The 21,372-nt window shown below is 34.7% G+C and overlaps 1 protein-coding gene across 10 annotated transcripts; it reads left to right on the forward strand.

Annotated features, from left to right (window-relative positions):
* LOC109849929 (KH domain-containing protein HEN4) lies at window positions 4,711-20,960 on the forward strand. Of its 10 annotated transcripts, none has more exons than XR_002249271.1 (8): window positions 4,711-5,054; window positions 6,884-7,318; window positions 7,419-7,667; window positions 8,856-9,170; window positions 10,196-10,281; window positions 10,353-10,464; window positions 19,141-20,382; window positions 20,499-20,960. XR_002249271.1 is itself a non-coding variant. In XM_020419821.1 (8 exons), the coding sequence occupies exons 1-8, from the start codon at window positions 4,839-4,841 to the stop codon at window positions 19,282-19,284; spliced, it is 1,557 nt and encodes a 518-aa protein (XP_020275410.1). In that variant the 5' UTR covers window positions 4,711-4,838; the 3' UTR covers window positions 19,285-20,365. The 10 variants fall into 10 exon arrangements, 5 of the variants coding, with proteins under 5 accessions (XP_020275410.1, XP_020275436.1, XP_020275440.1 ...); XR_002249273.1 differs by having other exon boundaries at window positions 19,141-19,338; XR_002249275.1 differs by having other exon boundaries at window positions 19,141-19,338; window positions 20,503-20,960.

Below are 21,372 nucleotides of genomic sequence, written 5' to 3' on the forward strand. Positions count from 1 at the left end.
AATATTTCTAAGTAAAAAAATGTATAAAAAATTATATTGATATATAAACTCTTCATCTTCTTTACTTCATGATGTCTTGAACACATATTGCACTTGTTCATGTTGAAATCTATACTAAAATGTTAGTGCACTGTAACACACATAGTGATTCATGTTATGAATAAATTGTTATCATCAAAATTATATCATGGAAACATGATATCCAATATTCTCCCCCTTTTTGATGATGACAAACAATTTATGCATATGTAAGTATATTCTAAAAGAATTAGAACATTTGGAAACAAATATACTTACTCCCCCTGCATAAATGCATATTAGAGTCTATAATATTAACATGAGTCTATAACATTTAACTTACTCCCCCTGCATAAATGCATATTAGAGTCTATAATATTAACATGAGTCTATAACATTTATACCAATAATACTACAGTAATTTGTTGTAGCATGAATAGTGAATCTTGGATCTTCTTGTTTGTTCTACAGTAACAAATACTGCAGTAATTACTGTAGCATTACTGTAGTATGAATAGTGAATCTTGAATGCTCCCATTATTATAGAGGAATATATATATATATAGAGAGAGAGAGAGAGAGAGAGAAAAAGAGAGAGGCATACGCACATGCACACACCCTTATTTAAACTAGGTTTTATGCACATGCAATGCACATGGTCAAATATCATGATTAAATATATTTGGTTTATTTCCTTACTAAAACTTGTTCATTTGTTCCACTCTGATGGTTTTTCCTTAGTTTATATCTCTAAACTTTAGCATTGCGATTATTTATTTTCTTTAATATTCATTTAAATGAACTACACCCAATTTAAATTTTTATATTGATAATTAAATTACCAAAAAATAAATATAATCTGAAATCAATTTGAATTATCATGTCATTGAGACCAACATGAAACCAAGCTTGACCTGAGAAAATATAGCATTGTAAAAGAAAAAAACACTTTAAAAAATAGCATTCTAAAAGGAAAATGAATAATTAAAGCTTATAAGACAAGATGATTGGTTAAAAGTGGGCTAAATGACACAAAAGATAATATGGAGTTTGTTCCTAATCATTGATAGACTTTAAAAAATTTATAAAATAAAGATTAATACTAAATCTAATATACTTTTATATAATGAAAACATCCACATAAACATATAAAAGTACTAAAAAAGTTTATGAAAATCTCTTCCAAAAATTCCTAATTTACTCCAAAAAAACCTATTCTATAAAATATTTAGAAAATAATGCCTTTCATTTCTTCTGTTTTATTTTTTATTGAGACGTTATCAATCCTTCTTCACCTTTATCTTTTTTGATAAAATTAGATTACTTTTATATGCCAAAAAAGGATAGTAAAACCTTAAAATAAAAGTTAAATTTACATATCTTAATGAGAGAATATCAAACAACTACTCTTTTTTTGCTATGCTTTAAAATTTTAATCGCTTTTTCGTGATTTTGAATTTTTAGGGTGTGTTTTACAAATTTTGAAACTTTGAGAGTGTTTTTAAAAAATTTAAATTTTAAGTTGAGTGTTTGTAATTTTCATGTTTCATGTGTTGGTAGTAAGTTTTTTAATGTCAGAATATTTCTTGCAACTCTGAATTTTGAGGGTATTTTTTGCAATTATTGAAACTTTAGATTGTTTGTTGCAAAATTTAAAATTTTAGCGGTTTGTTGATAATTTTGAGATTTGATATGTATTGGTTATAAGTTATTAAATTTTAGGATTTTGTGCGTTTTTTACTTTTCGAAGGAGTTTTTCGGAATTTTTATAACTTTGAGGTTATTTTTTATAAATTTTAGTTTTTTAGTGTCTGATAGTAATTCATTGAATTCATCTTTGTTGTTCACAAGTTTTGAAATTTCAGAATTTCATAGTGTTTTATTATTATTTAAACTTTTAAGGGTGTTTTTATAGTTTTTAAAATATTGAGTGTTTCATGTTTGTTGTTTTAAGTTTTATAACGTCTGGATGTTTTGTGTAATTTTATACTTTTAAGAGTGTTTTGTGCAATTTTTGAAACTTTTTGGGGTTTTTTTGCAATCTTCATATATTATAGCTCATTTAAATAAAATATTCAAATAGGCAAAGATAATATTGACCATAGAAAGATTTTCTCGAACTCGTACTTTTAAAGTGAGTACATATATGATTAATGGTTGAGATATAATAGTAATTTAAATGGACATATTAGATGATATAACACGCGTTGAAATATTTTAAGGAGGAAGAATATGAGGTGGCATACTCTGGTGAGTTTTTAATATTTTTAGTTTTTCTTTAATCTATTCCCTAGTAAAAGATTGAACCATAAGTAGGTACATCCACCCATTTGTTTTATTCCCTTCGCTAAAAGCTAAGAGATTGTATGTCTACATAAAGTTTTAAATGATCCCATGGAAAATTCTAAATTTGGAGTCAAGAATTTTATCGTGGCCAACCAAAATCTTCAACCCAGTTTTAATTCTGATCTCGATGGAATTATGCTTTATTAGAAGTCCTATACTCTCTCATGAATTATATCGAGAAAGTGATGCCCATATGAAATCTTATGCTCAAGTTTCTATCCGACCAAAAGAAAACACGGAAATTGAAAATTTTTGTAATTCTGAAGAATCCTAATTACTCCGTATTAAAAAAAAAAAAATCCAAAATTAACAGCTAGATTGTCCGTGAAAGGCTGAAGGCTTGGCTGAAACTCAGTTAGCTTTCAAGACATCGTATCAACGTATCAAGTTTTTATTTTTATTTTCAATATATTAAATTTCGTCTTATCTCGTGGATTTTTCTTTACAAAAAACCAGCACGGCTTAAAAAAAAAAATCAGCAATCAGCAGACCATATGCGACCTCAATCATTTTCTACGCGTGGGCTATAAATGCTTTACAATATTTAACTATTTTTTAAAGATGCATTAATTCCCTTGCTTCTTTATTGTGGAAGCCTTATTAGCTTGTGAAGAACGTGATTCTTAGTGGGGTGATGTGTAAGAATGTAGCACGTGACAAAAGACTTATTGTTCATGTGTGTATCTGATGTTTTTTTCAGGAATTATTTATGTACCTATATCAACATGATAGTCACGTTAATGGGATTAAACAACCTTTTAAACTCTCATTGTCTTTGGTTACGAACCTTGCTTAGAAGCAATGGTGTACTTTATACTCTATTTTTGACATGTTTAGATGCATATGCTTACTGAGATTTGAATGTAAATGTTTTTTTTTTCTAATGCCATCTCAAAGACTTTTTTTACTATATCAAAACACTTCGAAGTTGTGATGAAACCATCTTAATATCTTATCATCTGAGAATATTTGAGGTGAGATTTTTTAGTATTAAAGTGCAAATAACCCTACATCTCTCTCAAACTCTTAATCCCCATAAAACTAGACCTAAAACTAGAGCGTCTCTCCTTAGTTTTTGTATTTTATTCAAGCTTAATTGCACTTAAATGCCCTATATTGCACTTATGTACCTTCACTTGCTTTTTTTTTCCAGAACTTATATACCATTAAAGTATTTAAAATTTTAGTTACACACCGTCACTTGTTTTTGATAGCACTTACATACCGTAAAGTTTTTAAAACTTACACTTCAATATTCTAAAGATTTTAAAATAGCACTTAGATGCCTGAAATTTTTTAAAACTTACACTCAATTAACCTCAAGTTTGCAGGATTGAGGGTATTTAAGTGCAAGGTTTAAGAACTTTAGGGTATTTAAGTGCAAGATCTAAAATTTTTAGGGTATGTAAGTGCTGTCAAAACAAGTAATAAGGATATATAAGTGCAAAATTTTAAACTTTAAGCCCAATTTGTCAAAAGAGTTAAAAGGTGGAAGGATTAAGGACAAGTGTTAATATGGTTAGCTCATTTGATAATCTGATGGATTAAAACTTTTAATCTGTTAGGTTTGTTTATTTTAATCATTTTGATTATTTTTTGTGTTTGGGAATAAAAAGGATTATGATCACTTGCTCTATAAACCCCTCGTTTTTATGGGATTAACTCATTTTAACCCCTCTAAAGGGGTTTGTAAACCCTTTGCACTATTTTCTGTGTTCGTCAAAATATGAGAGGGGTTAACGCAGTTTACACCCTATACAATTTTTTTTGTATTTGGCAGTCTAAGAAAGGGTTAACTCTTCTTAACTTCTCACAACCATTTGCCAATCTTGGCCTTATGGTACATGAGTGTCGTCAAAAAAACAAGTGAGGGTATATAAGTTAAAGTTTAAAAATTTGATGGTATGCAAGTGCAATTAAGCTATAAGGGCTCAAGGTTTTCAATTTCACGGGGATGTTCCAATGAAAAGTAAGGCCCAGCACTCGTATGCATCTTTCTATTTCATGGCATAGCTTCAACCCCTTCCAGTTTGGGCCTTAGCCCACCAGCTGATAGTCCCACAAATAGTCCTGCTATATATCTTCATCAACGAGCGGGAAAAAAACATAAAAAAAGAAGGGGTGTTTTTGTCTAAAACCTCCGCATCTCAAAATGACAAAACCCTAAACCCCCAAAACCTCTCCAAATCCAAATCGGAGCTCCATGGAATCCATCAAGCGCCCACTCGATCGCACCGCGGAAATCTCCACCGCCAAACGCCGCCCCTCGTGGCGACATCGTCTTCCGCCTCCTCTGCCCCACCGACAAAACCGGCGGCGTGATTGGCAAGAGCGGATCAATTATCTCCAAGATCCGCGATGAAACCCGATCCAAGATCCGCATCGATGACCCCGTGCCCGGATCCGACGACCGAGTCATCGTCATCACCGCTGACTCGAGCTCGAGGGATTATGGTGACGTGTCATCGGCTCAGATGGCGTTGGTCAGGGTTTTTGAGAGGATCGAAGAGCTTGAGGAGGGGAGGGAGGCGAGCTGTAGATTGTTGGTGAGTGGGACCCAGGTCGGGTGTGTGTTGGGGAAAGGAGGGAAGATTGTGGAGCGGATAAGAGGGGAAAGTGGAGCTCAGATTAGGGTTTTGGGGAAGGAGCAGTTGCCGGTGTGCGCGGCGGCTGGGGATGAGCTGATTTATGTAAGAAAGTTTTGATCTTTTGACCTAATTTTGAGAATCCAAACTAAACTAATTGTTTGATGCATTTTTTCATGTCTATAAACTTAGGGTTTTTTATGAAGAAATTTTCATTTTAAACCCAATCCAATTTTTATTTTTAAAAACCGACCCACTCCTGTTTTAATTACCAAAATCGACCCATTTCGTGGCCACGTCAGCAACCCCGACCATTTGATTTTATTCTCTCCAGCCACACGTGTGAGTCTCTCCATCCAAATTCAATAGAAGCTGAACGCGTGAGCCCGCAAATTAGGCCCTGAGACTAATTTAGTGTTCAAAATCGTCTGCGGTCTTGTCATCTACAAGGTTTGCCGACTACGACGGCGACGCCGACGCCGACGACTTCCCAGTTCTTGAATTTTAATTGGAGGTGAATTGGATTTTGATGGAGGATTATTGTTTTTTTTATATGAAGGGAGGTGACAAAGCAATTGATAATTCTGGAGATGAATGCGATCCATAATTTAGGAACAGGATGAAAGGGGACGCAAAGCAATTAGCGTCAATCATCAAATGAAATGGTCGGGTTTGGGAACCCCGACCATTTCGAAAAAAGCTGTGCTAAATATGTCGGGGTTGCGAACCCCGACTAATTTAGCTTTTACATTTGCTAAATAGTCGGGGTTGGAAACCCCTACTATTTAGCAAGCTGTTTTAAAAAAAATCAACCCGTTTCGTGGCCACGTTGCTGACGTGGCCACGGAATGGGCGATTTTGGTAATTAAAACGGGAGTGGGTCGGTTTTCAAAAATAAAAATTAGATTGGGTTTAAAATGAAAATTTCTTCTTTTTTTTTTATTGTAAGCCAATTGTTTTATTCTGATTTTCCTTATTCGCACACACTTCCAAAATCATTCACCCCCGAGAACTTAAAGAACAGTAAAGTGCTACCGTTCGATCTAAACTGCTATAATAAAGTGGTTAAGTACGGAATCTGAGTTTGAAAAATCAGGTTTTATATTGTGGGTATGAATGATTTTTGAGCTGGGCGGGTTTGAAAATAATCCAGGGTAACAGAATGAGTTTAAAATTAAAAAAATCCAATAAATTATTGTTACGCTGTTTGACAACTTTTGACTAGTATTTTCAGAACTTAGGGTTTAGAATGGTGGCATTTTAGGAACTGTTGTATATGGTAGAAGGGGGGAACAAACAACTTGATTTATGATTGAAGTTGTTACCTTTGTAATGAGGGTTTGATTTTGGTTTGGTTTGATTTTATGTTCTCTTTTTTTGCTTTTAGTCAATTTTTTTTTGTTTATGGATATTTTTAATCGTCTTGTTACTATTTTAGTGAATATCTCTTAAGGTTGTTTATGATTTAAAGTTTAGTTAGGATTCGTTTTAAGGAAGTTGTGGTTCTATTCCTGATTCAATATGCTTCTTGTTGATTTCTTTCCATGAAAGTCATTATATTGGAGTTTCCATTTTTGCAATTTTAGTCCATTCCATGTTGTTAATGATTGTGTCCTTGTATGGTTATTGTCCATGTTTCCATAACAGCTTACTGTTTATGACAAATGAGATAGTAACCATGTGCAATGCATGTGCGATGTTGGAGTTGGGGAAAGTGAGTTGATACATGAGGAAGCTTTTGTCTTACATGATCTTTTAATTTATGAAACAAACATTCATGATATTTGTTTAAGTGGGCAATTGTCTTTTGATGCATTTCATTTTCTGTGGTAGCGTTAGTTATTCTCTAGTGTTTATTTCTGTAATTAATGGCCCCATTCTCAAATTGCCAATTGTGGCTTTCAAAAACATAACGTGCTTTCAACTCCTGGCAGATCACGGGGAGTTTATCAGCTGTAAGGAGAGCACTTTTATCTGTTTCTAGTTGTCTACAAGGCAACCCAAGGACAGAACCAACCAACTTTAGTACGATGAGATCATTCGGATCAACTCCTGATGGATCTGGTGCACCTGCACCTGTGGACCCGTATGCTCATCGGAGTTATGTGCCCAGTCATCATGCCCCAGATTATCATTCCAGGACCTATACGTCAAATCCAGGAATAGATGTTACTACACATTCCCTCAGAAAAGTTCATGAAGAGGATGTTATCTTCAGAATGTTATGCTCCAAAGATAGAGTTGGAAGTATTATCGGGAAGGCTGGTATCATCGTTCGAAACTTGCAAAATGAAACTGGTGCTTCAATTAGGGTTGTAGATGCGGTCAGCGATTCAGATGAAAGAATTATTGTGATATCTGCTCACGAGGTGCGTGCATCACTCCAAATCCTGTAGGCTAACCATAACTTTTTTAGTTTTATTTGAGATCCTGTAGTTCTTATGATGTTGCTGTTTTTGAGTGGTGCAGAATTCTGAAATGAAAGGTTCAATTGCACAAGATGCTGTTCTTCGCGTGCATTCTAGACTTATAGAAGGAGTTGATAAAGGATCTTTGGTACCTGCAAGGCTTCTTGTACCTGCACAACATATAGGTTGTTTGTTAGGTAAAGGTGGGTCCATCATTGCTGAAATGAGAAGGTCTACCGGAGCCAACATCCGAATTTTTTCGAAGGAGCAGGTTCCAAACTGTGCTCAGCCAAATGATGAAGTTGTTCAGGTCTGATGCTTTGTTGTCTCTTTGCGATGTTTAAGAGCTTTGTTCAGTGTATTAGTATCTGCTAGAAGTATCATTACCAAGAATTGCAAGCAAGCTTCTTTTAGGAGTTTTGCAGTCCCAGATTCAAACTGAATGGCTTCACACCATCATGCTTGTCTTCAAAGGCAAAGTTCTGCAATTTTTAAGTTATTAACCCTGTTCCTTTTTTACAGTTAGCAAGGACATTCCTCTGACAGTTGCATTTAGCATAAAACCCTGTACACCCTCCCCATGAAATTAAAATGAATGATAGTTTGGATATAGATATACACTTTTTTAAAAGGTTATTATACATAATTTTTATATCATCACATATTTCTCCTGCATATATATCCCCCCCCCCCCCAAAAAAAACAAAAAAAAAAAAAAAAAATTCCCCCCCCCCCCCCCCCCAAAAAAAAACAAAAAAAAAAAACAAAAACAAAAAAACAAAACAAAACAAAACATGCCTTTGTAATTACTGAAGCTGGAGCCATATGAAAACCATAAATTCATATAACCTCATTGTGTTTTCTGTTCATCGCAGTTATTCACAAATTTGACATGCTGTTATAAGCTTACATTATGGCCAACGCAGTATTGGCCAGCATTCTCTGACTACTTTAATTTCTGAAACCTGTACAAGTATCTCAAGAGGAGCGGAGTAACCATAGTAGTCAAAACATTACTGCGAATATAAACTCTCCTGAAAGTTAGAAACTAAAATAAAAACGAAAAGAAATGAAGACACAGATTCAAAATGAATAACTACTATTCTGAAAAAAGATGAATCTCAGTTCACTTGCGAGCAAGATATGCAGAACAGGAAACCTAACCCCTCTGCCATTAAGGAAGGGGAGATGGAAGAGATTATATATACCAATAGTACATATGTTTGTCCTCAGAATTGTCGGGGTGAATAGCATATTCCCCTACATGACTATTTTGGGTGCCTAATTGGATAAGAATAAAATGTGTAATGTCATCTATTGATATTTACCACCATTAGTTATTTCATACCTTGTGAATGCAGGCTTCTTAGATACTTTACACAAAAAGATATTATGCACTTACGTTGAAAAGAGTGATACTTCGGCAATATGCACATGCATCTGTAGTTGGTACATGTACTAATGAGCCTTATATGTATGTATACATTTATTTCTTCAGGTGATTGGTACAGTGCACTCTGTTCAAGATGCCTTATTCCATATAACGAGCAGGATCCGGGAGACTATCTTCCCCCAGAAACTATATGCAAGTGCTGGCATGACGCATTACTCTGATATCCCTCCTCTACATAGATCAAGAAACGAGCAAACCGTCGGGCTTTCTCATGGTCTTGATACCATTGATCGGCACCCTCCTCTTCCTCATGCTGTAGATCATCTAGCAGTAGATCGAGTTCCCTTCTCATACAGCAGTGAAACTACTGGACTTCGGCATTTTGATCATTCTCCTTCACCAAGATCTTGGGGTCGGCAGGCAAGATTTGTATGCTCAGGAGAAAATTATATTTCATAATTATTTTTTGTTCGATATACTGACACTGGGCAATAACCATTAGCAATCTTCTTTTGTGAGTTAGAACTATAGTGCTTATATTCCACACATCTCAGAGTGGCATTAGCACCTTGTGTCACTTAGTATGTGATATCTTACCCAATATTAGTGTCACCTATGGCTTAGTGATTGGGTGTCCAATCATGTAGCTTTGTTGAGTTGAGATCTATACTAATATACAATATGCATCCATTTTCATGAGAAATAAATGTTACACTAGTGTTTATTTAATTCAGGAAAATCTTGGGAGAATTGAGTTTACTGGTTAGTTAAGTCATGATTTAATTTGATATTGCCTTGTAGTACATGGGTGGACTAATATTTTTTTTTTGTTCCAAGGGCTTGATAATAACTGCTTTTTAGGAGAAACAACAACAATCAAACCCTTAACCCTAAAAATTTCGGGTCGAATGCATGAATCCTACTCTTGCACACAATTTTGTTGACGGCTATCTCCTTGATTAAGTTAATCATTGTTATTCTTAGTGACTTCTAACCGAAATTACTACTTAAGGAGATGATCCAAAACGACCTTGAAGGAATATAGATATTGTTGCACATTTGACTACTTTAAAGATGTGCTCCATGATAAAGCTGAAGGATGAATGACTTTTGTTTGTGGTGTAAGTTCTGGCTGTTTTTACTTAACCTTTTAACTGATTTCATCATCCCTTCTCTTACATCTATATTTTCAATTGTCTAAACCTCTAAACTTTAATTATTTCTCATATGCTAGATGTTCTTGAAACCTAAATATTCCTATCCGTTTTGTGTTGATAGCTGTTCATGGCCTAATGGTTGTTAGTTCATACTTTTGAACTGTGTTTTGGACATATATTGCCATATTTTGTTACTTGATAGTTTATAATGATAACTCCACTGCATTATCACGGAGTTCAAACTCAAATACCTATATGCCTACAGATATTTGAATTCAGGGGCTTTAGATTTTGCAGATCACAAGCAGTGGAAACCCCAGAGGTATCCCTGATACTGAAACAGGCTTTGATTTTAGGAGTGGTTTGACTGGAAGGTATCCTCTATTTCTTGACTTCTATATTCTCTTTTAAAGGTTCACTCGCTTATGATTGGTGCTGTCAACAGTGTACCTCATACACCCGTTGTGACAAACACATCTATTGAAGTCATTGTTCCTCAACATTTGCTGGCATTTGTTCATGGTGAGAATGACAGTAACCTGATTTTGATCAGAGAGGTATTGTTGGTTCAATCTGTTTAGGCACTGACCTCACCCGTTGTGACAAACACATCTATTGAAGTCATTGTTCCTCAACATTTGCTGGCATTTGTTCATGGTGAGAATGACAGTAACCTGATTTTGATCAGAGAGGTATTGTTGGTTCAATCTGTTTAGGCACTGACCTCAAAAGACAAATCAAAGTTCATATGACTCATCTAGTCAATCTTTTAAAAGAGAATGATGAGCAATTTCTTAAACAGAATCATCAGCTGAAAGAAAATTTTATAGATCTTTCGTATGGGATTAATTATCTCTATCCTTATTCCAATAAAATTACATTAACATCTCATGAGATGTTTCAAATCCTCGGGATACCAGAATACATTCAGCAAAATATTTGCATGGAACGTCTTAACAGAGAGCAACTATGGTCCAAACTAAACATTTTTCCTCAAGATATTCAAGACATTGTTAAGGCAAAAGTTGAAAATGACAATATTGTCTCCCTTTTAAAAGCTCACAAGGAACATACGATTCCCATAATAGGTGGCTCTCCCAGATTCACGATAAATATTCATGATATTCCCCACTACGTCCCGCATATTGATACTAGACTGGTCTACGAGTTACAAGTTTCAAGGGAACCTCCATTTTTCTACAATCCGATGAGACTTAAAGGCCTATCAGCCATTATCAATCTCAAAAGGAGGTGTATTATCAAAGTTTTCAATAACATTAATACTTAGTCTTGATGGATTAGAATCATCATAGATGGCAGTTGGCTCCATGTCATATTTAATTCCTATTAGTTTTTTTTTGTGTTTAAAGAAGTCTCTTTCCCGAGTTGGAATTGAAGAAACTAAGGCACGTCGTTCGTCGTTAGTTTCAAGAGTAATTTTTCTAAACGAGGAAAAGTTAACATCAACATCACCATTAGGATACTCAATAATTCTTTAAAGATTAGAATTTTCAGGAGGTAAGAGTTCAATGACTTGACTTAATTTCCAAACTGAAGGAAGTTGAATTTCATTCCATTTTAAAGTCCATGGTACAACTAAGTTATTTTTAGCGTGGGTAAGAAATAAAGTAGTTGTTCCTTTCTCAGGGTTAACCTTAGCTAAAGTGTGAGCGTATTCATGGCTTTATAGCAGATTCTATAGGTTAAAGCTATATTCTCAGAATTAGTATCCATATTAAATCCAAAGGTTTGAAGATTTAAAGTTAACACTTTGAGGATGCCAGGGTCTGATAGAGAAACTGAGAAGTTTGGAAAAGCATTAAAGAATATAGGACCATTGCTCAGACTTGACTCAATTAGACCAATTAAAGAGTCAATGAAAACAGAGAATCTTCCGTCTTGTAAGCAAACAAGAACAGATGTGTTGATGCTATTTCTAGTAATGGGTCTAATAGATACTTGAACCAGACTAAGATGAAGGAATTTAAGAGTAGGATCTTCAGTAATTTTTCGGATATCTTTATCACTGAGTAATTGTAATTTCTCTATGTGAGAAGTTATAGTTTTTTGTTTTTTCAATAGTTTTAACATGTTATGATGTTTTTAATTTAAAACCTTCCTTACAATAGATATCATTAGTACTAACTTTAGGCATTTTCCAATTTTGAATGCTTTGATCAATATTTTCGTAATCTAAGGATTCTGAGTTTTTAACTGACATAGTTCTTATATAGGCATTCTTCTTATCAGGAAAGAGATAGCTTAGACACTTAGGCATCTTAAGAAAGACTAAAAGACTTAACATGTCAACAGCAAGGGATGAACACGGACAGAAAAGCCCTAGACGCACACAAAGCTTAGTGGGCGAAAACCGTGTGAACTGCGACAACTAGTTAAGAGAATAAAGACTTAAAGAAGATAGAAAAATAAACAAGCTAGATATTAAGCAAAAGTAGAAACTCTAAGAAGTTCGCAGTGTCCCCACCAGTCAACAACATTGGATGAACACAGAACAAAGCTGTGTAAGTTGCGTATATATATATATATATATAAATAAGAGAATAAAGACTTAAAGAAGATAGAAAAATAAACAAGCTAGATATTAAGCAAAAGTAGAAACTCTAAGAAGTTCGCAGTGTCCCCACCAGTCAACAACATTGGATGAACACAGAACAAAGCTGTGTAAGTTGCGACGAAGGTAAGAAAAAGAGAACAATGACAGAGAACTAGAAAATGCTAGAGATCCTAGATCATACTAGAAAATATAGAGAATTAAAATTCAATTCAAAGAAAGCAGTAAAGCAAGAGTAGTGCTTAAGATTAAAGCTATTGTAAAGTAAAGAGGCTAAACAATAAAAGGCTTAGAATTAAAGCTCTAAAGAAGGTGCTTCAAAATTAAAGCTATCAATCATATAATATTTGTAGTAGTTTTTTACTACAAATATCTACAAGTTATTTCTCACAGTGTGGATATACACCACTAGCAATATCTTTTTCTGTATTACCTTGTTGTCTACATGCATTGGCATATATAAGCATTTTTTGTAACAGATGTATTATTTGATATTCAGTATAACCATCAAGATTCCATTCAACAAGGGAATTACCATCGAAACTTATTTTTTGGTTATTAAATTCTTCAAATTACATATCGGCAGGAGTGGGTCTCCTATAGTAATTCTTTGTATTATTGAAGGAATATGGAGAACAGAGGTGTTGATGCCATTTCTAGTAAGGGGTCTAATAGACACTTGAACAAGACCAAGATGAAGGAATTTAAGAATAGGGTCTTTAGTGATTCTTTGGATATCTTTATCACTAAGTAATTGTAATTTCTCTGTGTGAGAGGTTACAATTTTTGTTTTTTTCAATGGTTTTAACGTGATATGATGTTTTTAGTTTAAAACCTTCTTTACAATAGATATCATTAGTACTAACTTTAGGTATTTTCCAATTTTGAATGCTTTGATCAATATTTTCATAATCTAAGGATTCTGAGTTTTTAACCGACATAGTTCTTACATAGGTAAGAAGTCTATAAAAGGAGAAGAAGTTGATGGGTTGAGGGGAGGCGTTTTGGAGAGTGAAGTCTGATCCTTTCTAGAGAAATCCCTTCGTTTTTAAGTTTTCAGTTTCCAGTTTTTAGTCTAAGTCTGAGGGAGGTTTGTTTTTAAGTTTTCTTTTGAGTGTTTGTAAGATAAATGTGTGCTCTACTACTACTACGGTTCATCACCGTACGTCTGGTTTGTAAGTGTTTAAGTTTTCCTTCAAGTTTGTAAGCGTCTTATGTAAATATTACCACTTTAGTTTGCTTCCGTTTTTTGCTGTTACTATTCATTACTGTTCACACTGTTACTGTTCATTTTTACTATTCGTTATAATATTTTTTTCTTTAATTTTTGATATACATGTGAACGGAGGAGAGGATATAGGTATTGTGTAAAAGTTAGTTGTTTTTAAACTTAGAAAAAGATAATGATTGATCGACTTAGTGTTTAAGTCGTTGATATTTAATCAGTAATTATCATATATTAATAGTATATGAATTTTTTCATAAGTTAATGACATGTCACATGTCATCCCATCTATGTGTTACCTCCTCGATCAAGTCGCTATCGATTGATATGTCATTCGAAGAAGGGGGTTCTTCTTCTTGACCAAAGACATGCTCTTGATATTGTTTTGCTCCCATAAAAACGTCATAGGCTTCTCTGGTTTCTGGTCCAGTAGGATGATTAGTCATCCATTTATCAATGACTGCCTAATGTCGGTGCATATAATTCGAAGTCCGTCAGTCATAAAGTAGGAATAATCCTCGAATAAAAACTCAAGTTTCTTGTAGAACCAGATGGTACTTTGAAAACGATCCAAGCCTATATCATAGCATTCTTCTCTGAAACCTGAACCCCTAGGATGAAGTCCAGAGATTGTAGTAATTTCCCATATTTGTAGGCTCGGAAAATAGTCAGGACCGTTAGGGGTGGGCAAAAACCGAAACAAACCGGTTCAACCGAAAAAACCGCCCGAAAAAACGGATCGGTTAACCGAACCGAATTAAATGGATGAGAAGAAGTCTCTAAACCGCCCGAACCGAATTAAACCGGTTTGGATCTGGTTTGAACCCCTGAACCGCCCAAAAAAAACCGAACCGAATTCTTAAACAAAAAGTAACTGCGAGCCTTGGGTGTGAAGAAAATTTATGGCTGAATGTTTAGCATTTAAGAATTGTGGGGTGGAGTTTATACTAACATATATTTGAGTACGCTGATATAGTTAAGTGAGATTTCCGTAAATCAATACAAGATGTTGAGGTTGAAGGATAAATTTAGTGTTTTGGTCAAATTTCAGTGATAACATGAATACAACTTGCTGGTGCTGGATATCAAATTAACCTATAGTATAGGCTGTCAAGGATATAAGATAATTCTTGATGAGAAAAAGGCAGCTAAAAATTAACGAAAATCATCAAAAGGTGTGTGTGCCTGCCAAACATTGTTCTTTCTCTAAAAAAGGCTACATAATTACATGGTCCTCCTAGTGTATTAAGCTAGTTATATTCAGATCATACAATTTGATTAAGTGGCTTAGTACAGTTTTGATTGTTTCTTTTCAGTTTTGATTGCTTCTTTTCAGTTTTGGATATAACTAAAACTTACCCAGATTTTTGTGAAATGGAGTTAATTCGGTTCAAAACCGAAACCGAACCGAACCGAACCGAATTTCGGTTGGGCCGAATATTCGGATGAATGGGAAAAAATCTGGATCTGGATGAGAGTTTTGAGAATCCGAAAAATTCGGATTGGATGCGGATTGGGCTTAAAACCGAACCGAACCGAATACGCCCAGCCCTAAGGACCGTTTCGTTCATGTAGGGTAGCTGTGATGTTAAAGTGAAGATGTGCCAGAGTTATTGGAGACAAGAAAATATTTTGTTCATCCCGTGTTGTTGACTGGTGGGGACACTGCGAACTTCTTAGAGTTTCTATTTTTGCTTAATATTTAACTTGTTTACTTTTCTATCTTCTTTAAGTCTTTATTCTCTTAACTAGTTGTCGCAGTTCACACGGTTTTCGCCCGCTAAGCTTTGTGTGCGTCTAGGGTTTTTCTGTCCGTGTTCATTCCTTGCTGTTGACAGGTTAAGTTTTAGAGTCTTTCTTAAGATGTCTAAGTTTCTAAGCTATCGCTCTCCTGACAAAAAGAATACCTATGTAAGAACTATGTCGGTTAAAAACTCAGAATCCTTAGATTATAAAAATATTGATCAAAGCATTCAAAATTGAAAAATGCCTAAAGTTAGTACTAATGATATCTTTTAAGAGTAGGATCTTCAGTGATTCTTTGGATATCTTTATCACTAAGTAATTGTAATTTCTCTGTGTGAGAGGTTACAGTTTTTGTTTTTTCAATGGTTTTAACGTGATATGATGTTTTTAGTTTAAAACCTTCTTTACAATAGATATCATTAGTACTAACTTTAGGCATTTTTCAATTTTGAATGCTTTGATCAATATTTTCATAATCTAAGGATTCTGAGTTTTTAACCGACATAGTTCTTACACATGTATTCTTTTTGTCAGGAGAGAGATAGCTTAGAAACTTAGACATCTTAAGAAAGACTCTAAAACTTAACCTGTCAACAGCAAGAGATGAACACGGATAGAAAAGCCCTAGACGCACTTGTTTTTGAAAACTTCACATCACAGAGCTACTAAGGCAGGCATTGATAAATGGATGACTAATCCTTCTATTGGGTCAGAAACCAGAGAAGCCTATGACGTTTTTATGGGAGCAAAACAATATCAAGAACATGTCTTTGGTCAAGAAGAACCCCCTTCTTCGAATGACATATCAATCGATAGCGAGTTGGTCGAGGAGGTAACACATAGATGGGATGACATGTGACATGTCATTAACTTATGTAAAAATTTATATACCATTAATATATGGTAATTACTGATTAAATATCAACGACTTAAACACTAAGTCGATCAATTATTATCTTTTCCTAAGTTTAAAAATAACTAACTTTTACATAAATTTCATTCACAGCTAAAAGAAGCAAACTGCAGATGAAATAACAGCCTATATGTCTACACCCAGTCTGCTTTGGATGCTTAAAGATGAAGCAATTTTTGTCAAAAAAGGCTAGGTTACTCTACATCTTTTAGGTTTTGACAAAATTAAAGTCGGTGGGACCCTCAAGCTTTGATGGATATGAAAGGAATCTTTTGTATAGTTCCTAAAGAAGTCTATAAAAGGAGAAGAAGTTGATGGGTTAAGGGGAGGCGTTTTGGAGAGTGCAGTCTGATCCTCTCTAGAGAAATCCCTCCGTTTTTAAGTTTTTAGTTTCTAGTTTTTAGTCAAGTCTGAGGGAGGTTTGTTTTTAAGTTTTCTTTTGAGTGTTTGTAAGATAAATGTGTGCTCTACTACTACTACTACGGTTCATCACCGTACGTCTGGTTTGTAAGTGTTTTAAGTTTTCCTTCAAGTTTGTAAGCGTCTTATGTAAATACTACTAATTTAGTTTGCTTCCGTTTTTCGTTGTTATTGTTCATTACTGTTGCTGTGTAAGTTGCGACGAAGGCAAGAAAAAGAGAACAATGACAGAGAACTAGAAGATGCTAGAGATCCTAGATCATACTAGAAAATTTAGAGAATTAAAATTCAATTCAAAGAAAACAGTAAAGCAAGAGTAGTGCTTAAGATTAAAGCTATTGTAAAGTAAAGAGGCTAAACAATAAATGGCTTAGAATTAAAGCTCTAAAGAAGGTGCTTCAAAATTAAAGATATCAATCATACAATATCTGTAGTAGTTTTTTACTACAAATATCTACAAGTTTCTCACAGTGTGGATATACACCGGCTGACTTCATTCACATGTATATCAAAATTTAAAGAAGAAAATGCTGTAATGAATAGAAAAATGAACAGTAACGATGTGAACAGTAATGAACAGTAACATCGAAAACGGAAGCAAACTAAAGTAGTAGTATTTATATAAAACGCTTACAAACTTGAAGGAAAACTTAAACACTTACAAACCAGACGTGCGATGATGAATCGTAGTAGTAATAGTAGAGCACACCTTTATCTTACAAACACTCAAAAGAAAACTTAAAAACAAACCTCCCTCAGACTTAGAATAAAAACTGGAAACTGAAAACTTAAAAACGGAGGGATTTCTCTAGAGAGGATCAGACTTCACTCTCTAAAACGCCTCCCTCAACCCATCAACTTCTTCTCCTTTTATAGACTTCTTTAGGAACTATGCAAAAGATTCCTTTCATATCCATCAAAGCTTGAGGGTCCCACCGACTTCAATTTTGTCAAAACCTAAGAGATGTAGAGTAGCCTAGCCTTTTTAACAAAAATTGCTTCATCTTTAAGCATCCAAAGCAGACTGGGTGTAGACATATAGGCTGTTATTTCATCTGCAGTTTGCTTCTTTTAGTTGTGAATGAAATTTATGTAAAAGTTAGTTATTTTTAAACTTAGGAAAAGATAATGATTGATCGACTTAGTGTTTAAGTCGTTGATATTTAATCAGTAATTATCATATATTAATGGTATATGAATTTTTCCATAAGATAATGGCATGTCACATGTCGTCCTATTTATGTGTTACCTCCTCGACCAAGTCGCTATCGATTGATATGTCATTCGAATAAGAGGGTTCTTCTTCTTGAGAACTTATGTCAACTTAGTGGATAGAGATAGTCATCCATAAACTTTTTTTTGACGGTTGATATTAACATTGGATCCCGTGAGGTAGATATGAAGAATCTTTTAAGATTTGATGGCATTTATTTGATGACACAAACATCTTGAGACAAGAATGGGAGTGGATAAAAGTGTTGGGTGGCAGCTCGTATCGCACCTTAAGGTGAGATATTGAGTTTCTCTCTCTCTCATCTCTCTTCTCTCGTACCTAGGTTAGACTGAGTGTGATATATATACTAGGTTATAGTCATATGATCATATATATACTATATAAAATATATATCTCGTTATTTTATGAGCTGATTAGGTCTGGCAAAAAATTCAGGAATGATTTGTTCTTACCGTTGGTTCCGTTTTATGAGGGAGCGTCAGATCTAAGAATCAAGTTCATTTACTATTTGAATTTGTGATTACCGCATGATTCTTTCTGTTGTATTGTCTTGCATTACTTTTTCAAACCTTAATCAATCAACTTTTCTTGCCTCCGATCTGTGGTCACATGATAGAACATAGTCCAAACATACATTAAATTAATCATGTTATGATATGAAAACTATAACCTTAATAAATATGATCATTTGCCTCATTAGAAGCATTCATACATTCAGTAGACCAAGGCTAAGAGGAAGATTTGTTATAACATATTAACATGTAGTAAAAGTTTCAGGAAAAAAAAAACAAATGAGAAATATTTTTTTATGGAAAACCTTGAATATTGATATTACTTCCTAGATGTGGCCCATGGATGGTGAATGAAGGCTTCAGAAACTTAGTCTCAAGTGGTTTATACAAGGTATATCATTCATGTTTGTCATAACTTGTAATTCCTTATTATAGCTATGAGCTATTAGGGAGTGTATTCTTCTACAGCATATTGAATCTATTTGGCAATTAAAATTTTTCTGCACACAATCTTGTGCTTTCCCATGCTTTATATTCACGGAAATTCGTCTGTTTGTTTTGATAATTAATGACGTTATAACTCATCCTAATTTTGTTTGTTCAACTTTAAGATATCCGGTGCTAAGGTCACAATCTATGATGCAAAACATGGAGGAGCAGAAGGAACAGTGATTATTTCTGGAACTCCTGACGAGACTCGTACGGCCCAGAGCCTTCTTCATGGTTTCGTACTTCACGAGCAATCATCAACGTGAAGCCTCGGATCACTGTGACGTTTTAGTATCCCTGGAACCCTTTCTATCCAAAGGGTACTGCCAAAACTTTTTTCTGTTAATAACCTTTGACATATGACAGTGAAGTTACAAGGAACTGCCACCTCAGGAAGTTAGCAACTTAGCATGCATTCATATTTCAAAACCTGTAGATAATACAATTATCTAAATAGTATAGACATGTTCTTAATGAACAAGAAGGAAAGTTGTTTTCCTTTTCTTTTTGCCTTGGCCCTTGGGTGTTATTATCAGTCTTAATTTCATTATGGGTTTGATGGGTATAAGGTGGCGGTTTATTTAGCAAAATGAGCTACCAAGAGATAGATTGGTGAGACCCACACCTTTTGATGTGCCTAGTAGGGTGGGCCTCACTACATGACTATCTCATGGTAGCTCATTTTACTAAATGAGCCGCTATCTCATGCTCATTTTTTCTTCCATTATAGAGGATTATTGATAAATTAAAGAGGATTTATACTTTCAGGGCAGTACTCCGGCTTATGCACCTCGTGTGCATGTATCTGTGTATGATGAATATGTTTATGCATGCATGTGTGAAAAATTTGTGTGTGCCCCCGTGCGTGTTAAGTGTTTGCCTGTGCGAATATGAGTGGGTGTGAAAGTGTATGTGGATGCATGGGTGTGCACAAATGATTGTATGGACTATTTTTGCGCTGACGGTTAAGCTTTTTCTTTGAGAGCAAATTAGGAATGAGTGCAATTCATGGGGGGTATGGTGAGTGTTAGATTTAGAAGGAACCACAATCACCCACTAGTAAGGTAATCAATGGTTATGATCAAAAGTAGTGGTGTTACTACTACCGTTTTGTAGTGGAGAGGATCCAAATTTGTAGGCATTCTCATTGACTTCAACTTATAGAGCTTTACCTTTCTTTGGTGTTTAGCTCTATACGGAGACCTTTTTCTGTCCTAAACTACAATATATAAATCACATTTTTAGGTGTACACATGCACGCCCGCGCGCATGCCACTGTGATCAAATAATGAAGAAGGAGAAGGTAATAGCTACTCTAATCTAAAATTGCATACTACTGTGATCAAATAATGCAGAATGAGAAGGTAAAAGCTGCTCTTGAAGAAACCCTCCCCTTCAATTGGTCGTTTTTCACGAAAAGCAGACATGAGATAACAAATCAAGTCTTTCTAGCTGTCCCTAAAGTTATTTGTTGATGAAGGAAGCTGGTTCATCTGACACATTGAACCACTTGAAGGAGGTCAATGCTGTCATGTTTCAACAATTCTCTTTGCAACTGAGGCTGTGTTCTTGGTTCAGAGCCATTCACAGTTTACAACAGAATTGGGCTGCAAACGTCAGCTGACCTCAATCCAAAATCATGCACATTATGACAGATTGTTGCTGAGAGAAGTCAAAGAAGGATTACCTTGCATTAGGGTATGAAAAAAGGGGAGGTTACATCGATGATCTTGGTTCTTGGTTCTGTAAGAAAACGAGGCTAGAGTTTGTATTCCTCGATTTTATATGGCGTTCAATTCCTGTCGGATAATCTATTGGATGTATATGTAAATTACAAATTTAAACAGATGTTTATGTTGTGTTCAATTCCTGTCCGATAATCTACTGGATGTATATGTAAATTATAAATTTAAACAGAGATATTTATGTTTTGTTATATCGAGAGGCCCTCTTGATTTTTATTTATTTATTTATTTATTTTGTTACGGATTTGTAAATTTTCTGCAGTCATGATAAGCTGTATTATACATTCGGAGATTAAGCTCCATGTACTTCAGCGTTATCGTTTACAACTAATTAAAAGATTTTTGTTAGCTGCTGCTTACTGTCGCGCTCACAGGCGTATGAGACGCTCATTGACCGGAGAGAGCTGCATCAATTTGTTTCATTAAACAGTCAATAATGAGTGAAACAGCACGAATAGCTAATAAAAAGCTGCGCAAGAGATTCCCATCCAAAGATTGTGGGAGAGTCTTGCGCTTCTGCTCCCCTCGTACCCAATTTCATATTTTCTTTCCTTCTGAAGATTCAGGACTAAAAAAATAAAATCAGTTTTGAGAAGCGGAACAAAAATT

This window comes from Asparagus officinalis, chromosome 1, assembly GCF_001876935.1.
Source record: "Asparagus officinalis chromosome 1, Aspof.V1, whole genome shotgun sequence".
Classification (NCBI taxonomy): domain Eukaryota; kingdom Viridiplantae; phylum Streptophyta; class Magnoliopsida; order Asparagales; family Asparagaceae; genus Asparagus; species Asparagus officinalis.

Excerpts from the sequence above, each read along its gene's own strand:
- LOC109849929 (XM_020419821.1), top strand. The coding sequence starts at position 4,839 with ATGGCGTTGGTCAGGGTTTTTGAGAGGATCGAAGAGCTTGAGGAGGGG. Across the intron at positions 5,055-6,883 it reads CTGGGGATGAGCTGATTTAT|ATCACGGGGAGTTTATCAGC; the intron begins GTAAGAAAGTTT and ends AACTCCTGGCAG. Across the intron at positions 7,668-8,855 it reads CAAATGATGAAGTTGTTCAG|GTGATTGGTACAGTGCACTC; the intron begins GTCTGATGCTTT and ends TTATTTCTTCAG.